The sequence below is a fragment of the Babylonia areolata genome, chromosome 12 (assembly GCF_041734735.1).
Source record: "Babylonia areolata isolate BAREFJ2019XMU chromosome 12, ASM4173473v1, whole genome shotgun sequence".
NCBI lineage: Eukaryota > Metazoa > Mollusca > Gastropoda > Neogastropoda > Buccinidae > Babylonia > Babylonia areolata.
Window position 1 is genome coordinate 28,481,943 of NC_134887.1, and position 6,000 is coordinate 28,487,942.

The following is a 6,000-nucleotide window of genomic DNA, read 5'->3' on the forward strand; positions in this document are numbered from 1 at the left end:
GAGAGAGAGAGAGAGAGAGAGAGAGAGAGAGAGAGAGAGAGAGAGAGAGAGAGAGAGAGAGAGAGAGAGAGAGAGAGAGAGAGTAAAACGATGACATGTTTTAAATTGTACTATTGATTTGACATGCTATGAAAGGTACGTTCACTGATAGTGCCAAAGAGTGGACACCTCTCAACTGTGGCTCTGTGATGGTTGATCCGAAATGCCGTTGGAGAGACTGAAATATATAAATAGATACGGAGAGAAACCCGGTTGCGCACCACTCCACCTCTGAACAAGCCATGTGGGAAAACCCAGTGCTAAATAAAGCTTGACGCACTGCGGAAATACCAGCCAGTTTTCCCCCTTGGAACAATGGAGTGTCGCGATTGAAAAATGTGGATAGAAATGATCGAAAATTGGATAATCTAAACATCCACGCAACACTGCGAGTGACCTCACTACAGTGTGGGAGTTGTTGGAACAAGTGTGGTTCATTCCTGATGTGTTTTAAAACGAAGAAGTCGCCAGATCTGCTTCGGCAACTTGTTGGGATCAACTTATAGTGAGTCACCTCTACTCTTCCTGTTTCGCCAAAGGCGTGCTGTCGTGGTTTCGTCGTTTCGAGGTATGTATGCACGTTTTATATGTGAGACGTGTTGTCTTTATCAGCTTGATTTATGACAAGGAGAGCCGTATCTGTCTGTATCTGTGCGTGTGTCTCCGAATCAGTCTATCTTTGTCTATCTGTGCACTCTCTCTCTCTCTCTCTCTCTGTGTGTACCATGTGTGTCAGTGTGTGTGCGTGCCGTGCGTGCCGTGTGTGCTGGTGTGTGTGTGTGTGTGTGTGTGTGTGTGTGTGTGTGCGTGTGTGTGTGTGTGCCATGTCAGTGTGCCTCGTAGTAGTAGTAGCACTGAGTAATGTTGAGATGGGCTGGTTGTCAGTCACAGTCACAGTAGTTTGAAGGCAGTACCGTGTGTCACAGTGACCGCAAAAATGTGTCACTCGATTCGCTGATGATGTAAGCAAGCAAGAGCGAGCGAGCGAGCGAGAGAGAGAGAGAGTGAGTGTGTTGTTGTTGCCTTCAGTTTAACTTCTTTCCACTTGAAGTGATATTAGACGAGAGAGAGAGAGAGAGAGAGAGAGAGAAGGCCGAGGGTGTAGGGATTGTGGGAGGGGGAGGAGGGAAAGTGTGTGTATGTGTGGAGGGTGAATAGTGAGAGACAGTGCTAGGGAAAAAAAAGAGTCAGTGTGTGTATGTGTGTGTGTGTGTGTGTGTGTGTGTGTGTGTGTGTAATGTTTTATTTGTGTATGTTTGTATGTGTGTATACGTTTGCATTATTGTATACGTATTATGCGAGCGTGGCAAGGGGCACGACTCTGTTGCTGACCCGAGTCTCAAACATACAGTTGTTTCTCTTCAGTGTTCTTAAAATCGTAACATTTTCTTACCTGAATGGTTTTTGTTTCTATTTTTGTTGTTTAAGTTTCTTTGGGTTAAAAAAAAAAAATCATTATCATTACTTTTTCTTTTTTTCCTAAAACTTCCTTTGTTGTTGTTGCTTTTGTTTTTTTGCATTTACATGAAAGTTGATGTCTGTGTGACGGGCGCAATAGCCGAGTGGTTAAAGCGTTGGACTTTCAATCTGAGGGTCCCGGGTTCGAATCACGGTGACGGCGCCTGGTGGGTAAAGGGTGGGGATTTTTACGATCTCCCAGGTCAACATATGTGCAGACCTGCTAGTGCCTGAACCCCCTTCGTGTGTAAATGCATGCAGAAGATCAAATACGCACGTTAAAGATCCTGTAATCCATGTCAGCGTTCGGTGGGTTATGGAAACAAGAACATACCCAGCATGCACACCCCCGAAAGCGGAGTATGGCTGCCTACAGGGCGGGGTAAAAACGGTCATGCACGTAAAAGCCCACTCGTGTACATGCGAGTGAACGTGGGAGTTGCAGCCCACGAACGCAGAAGAAGAAGAAGAAGAAGAAGATGTCTGTGTGGTGATCATGAAAGGATGTCAGTGCAGAGTTACTTTTTTGTTTTTCCGTTTCGGTATTTGTTGACGTGCGTGTTAATGAGCCGAAAGAAAGGAACAATTAATTGCTTGAAGCAGTCAATAACTTGAAGTATTTTGAACTGAACTGAACTGAACTGAATTGAATTGAATTGAATTGAATTGCATGTATACGTTTATCAGTATTTGCCAGCACCGCCAGGTATGTACACGGTACACAGACTGGTGTGTGTACGTGCCTGTGCATCTGTGTGTGTGTGTGTGTGTGTGTGTGTGTGTGTGGAAACTGTGCAGAAGGAGACAATAAATCAACGAAACAATATAAAATAAATATAGACGTATACCGCATCACCTGTGTTTTGGTGTCAGCTCTGAAGTTTTCTCCCCTGGACTACGCTGCCATGGAAACTGTGTCAAGTCAAAGGTCATCCTTTGATCACGTGGTGCAGCGCCTTATCACGTGGCTTTTTTCTCTCGTACCTGAGCCAAGGGTATGCAGATATTTACCTCCATAGTCAATGTGGAGTGTGTGTGTGTGTGTGTGTGTGTGTGTGTGTGTGTGTGTGTGGAGAGAGAGAGAGAGAGAGAGAGAGAGAGAGAGAGAGAATGACAATGAGGAATTTTCTATTTGCAAACAGCGTTTTACAGCTCTTGTACCAACTGAGGGCGATCATTCAGCTTATTTTAGCAAGCGACGAAAAGAAAAAGCAAAACGAAAAATAAGGGGAAATAACAAGCAACTGAAATACATATTCATAAACGCTTAAACACTCATACATTCACACCCACGACATTAATACAACATATTTCATATTACTCATGCATAATACTAAGTAATTCGAACATGTGAACATCCAACTTTGCAGCCGAACCTCTTTTTGGTTATTTGCCAATCTAAATTGAGTTATGAATCATACTTTATTCTATATTATGTTTCTATCATGTTAAAACTATCTTTCGGTTGATCTTTTCCTTCTAATGTTATGAGCCTCAACAATAATTATATTTGGCGAGTGAAAATAGAATGTCTTCATTATTTGATGAAAGGATAGCTACTAGATCATAATTATCTTAATGCGAACATAATTATGTGTAAAGAATGTATAATTGTTTCTCATAACATTGTATTCTTTACAATGGAAAACAAAATGGGAAAGAGAGAGAAAAAAAATAGAACAGATAGATATATGCATAGATCGATATTGGCAAGTTGTTTTCCTCGTTCTTTGGTACGGGTGGAAGTTGTGGTGCGTTCTCTCTCTCTCTCTCTCTCTCTCTCTCTCTCTCTCTCTCTCTGTGTGTGTGTGTGTGTGTGTTGGGAGGGGTAGGGGTGGGGGGTTGGGAGGCGAGTGGGGGGGGGGGGGGTCTGCATGAGTGGTTATGTGTGTGTGTGTGTGTGTCTGTGTGCGTGCCGTGCGTGAGTGTGTGTGTGTGTGTGTGTGTGTGTGCCGTGTGTGTGTGTGTGTGTGTGTGTAGTGTGCATATGTGCGCTTGCATGCGTGCATATGCATGTGTGCCGTGAGTGATCTGTGATGTTGAGTTTTTTTGTTTGTTTTTTATTGCTTATTTGAAAATGAATAGAAGAATAGATAAGTAAACAAATAGGCGTGCCGCATAATTATGTGGAGGTTATTTGCGGCCTGGAAATAGATCATCCACCCCACCCCTGCCCCCTCCACTCTTTTACTTTGAAATGACCCCCATTTCTACGGGTTTTATCAAGCCATTGAACTGAAATGTGGGGTTGAGGATGAAGGGGGTGAGGGAGGGGCGGGGGTCGTTCTTGTACTAGCCTTTACTGAGCACACCCCCCCACTCTCCCCCATCCTCGCCATTACACCTTGACGGGAGCAAAGAGGGAGATGAGAACTGAATGTTTATCACATGGAAGAAATGCTCCACGCTGACTTTATCGTCGGGCGTCCACTATTTAAAAGATCTCTCTTTTCTTTCTCTCTCTTTTTTTTTCTTTTTTCATTTTACCCGAAGCGAAAGCTCGCATCCTCCAACTAACAAAAAACAAATTATGAAAAAAACACTAAAATAATGATTTGATTAAAAACAAAAACAAAACAAAACAAACAAACAAACAAAAATAATAACAACAACAACAACAACAAAAAAAAAAAAAAAAAAAAAAAATCTACACAGTCTATCAAATCTGTCCGTTTTAACTTTATTTTTTTCTGTATACTCTACCAAAGTTTTTGATGATTTGTCTTCTTCTTTATTTTTTATTTCAGAGTTTAGTTCGATTCAGTACAGGTGTTACCGCCACAGACTATACCGCCCTGCTGAGTTTTACCTCTGGATCAATATGGGTTAGCACTGAATGACCCCAGGGCTAATTAATTTTCTGAAGATCGACACCCCCCGCCCCCACTCTCTTAGTTTGAAACGACTCCCTTTCTACGGTTTTCATCAAGCCATTGAACTGAGATGTGGGGTGGGAGAGGGGGGGTGGGGGTGGGGGTGGGGTCGTTCTTGGCCTGCCTCTACTGAGCCCCCTTTCTTCCCCCCCCGCCCACACACCCTCACCCCCCAAATCCTCCCTCCTGGACATTAGAATTTGACGGAAGCAAAAGTGAGTGAGTCTTCCTTGATAGACTGTGTTGATTCTGACTGGGTCGAGTTTACTCCCAGAGGTCATTTCCACCAGACTGAATAACAGTAATTTTCATCATCATCATCATCGTCATCATCATCATCGTCGTAATCATAATCATAATAGTCATATTAAAATTGATACTTATGCTGAGAATAATAACGATGGTGACAATAACGTTTATGTTGATAAGTAAATAGATAGATAGATAGATAAGTAAATGGATAAACAAACACGTAAATGAATAAACAAATAAATAAATGAACAATCAGTTAATCAATTACATATACTGTGAATAAACAGATAAACGAAAAATTAATGAAGAAGAAACACACAAATAATTGATTACCCCCACAAAAACTATCAAGAAGTTCGCCACAATTATATATATATATATATATATAAAAACTGCTGTTGTTGCTCAGCAAAAGATTCCAAGCCTTGTGCCGGAAGTGGACCCGATCAGGTATGACCCAGAATGCACCCAGCCGGAAAGCTCCTTCATGGACCAGTGCCCCAACGCTGCCTCCCACCACCCCCGCTTCATCCCCTTCCCCGACCTTGACCTTTCTCATCTGCCCGAGAAGTGGCGCCACCGGCACGTGCTGGACGACCTCCAGGACATCGCCCGGCGAGTGGTCAAACTCCGCGTGCGCAAGAAAAGTGCCGACCGTTTCCGTGACCTTCCGGACGGCCCAGAAAAAAAGAGGTGGGAGTTCTTTGGTTTGTCCTCATGTCTGTCTGTCTATCTGTGTGTCTGTCTGTATGTGTGTGTTTCTGCCTGTCTGTGTCTGTCTCTCTATCTCAGTCTGTCTGTCTGTCTGTCTGTCTGCCTGCCTGTCAATCTGTATCTGTTTCTGTGTCTGTCTCTCTGTCACATTCTCTTTGTCTCCCTGTCTCCTTCTCTCTCTCTCTCTCTCTCTCTCTCTCTCTCTCAAAGTTTTAGAACGAATCTTGAATTCGAAGGTTGATGGCAAAACCGAAAACCAGTTTGAAAAAACAAAATAAAAGAAAAAAGAAATCACTGCGAACATTTCCAAATCTTGTTGAAACTCACCCGAGCAAACTATTCAGGATGACGAACACTTCTTGTATATTTCGTCAATTTCAATCCGCTCTCTGTCTCCCCCCCTCTCTCTCTTCCTCTGTGTGTGTGTGTGTGTGTGTGGGTGTGTGGGTGTGTGTGTGTGTGTGGATGTATCTGTGTGTGTGTGTGTGTGTATGTCCCTCTGTGTGTCTGTGTAAAACAGAAAAATGCGGCAAGGACACCACGGAACTGGCTTTGTGACCTATGACCGCCGCAAGGGAGCGTTGGTACACACCAGCAAGCACGTGGTCTTCGACCCGTTCGAGGCTCAGCACACTGACGTCATCTTCTTTTGTGACCGCGAGGA

The 6,000-nt window shown here is 43.5% G+C and overlaps 1 protein-coding gene across 1 annotated transcript in view; it reads left to right on the plus strand.

The window, feature by feature from the left end:
- Positions 1-338: 338 nt before the first annotated feature.
- The window catches only part of LOC143287879 (uncharacterized), a 5,878-nt gene continuing 216 nt past the window's right edge, over positions 339-6,000 (plus strand). Inside the window, exons 1-4 of the mRNA XM_076596119.1 lie at positions 339-607; positions 2,371-2,492; positions 5,032-5,315; positions 5,857-5,987. Coding sequence (XP_076452234.1) covers positions 2,403-2,492; positions 5,032-5,315; positions 5,857-5,987 — 505 coding nt within the window. The 5' untranslated portion in view covers positions 339-607; positions 2,371-2,402. The remainder of the gene's footprint in view (positions 608-2,370; positions 2,493-5,031; positions 5,316-5,856; positions 5,988-6,000) is intronic.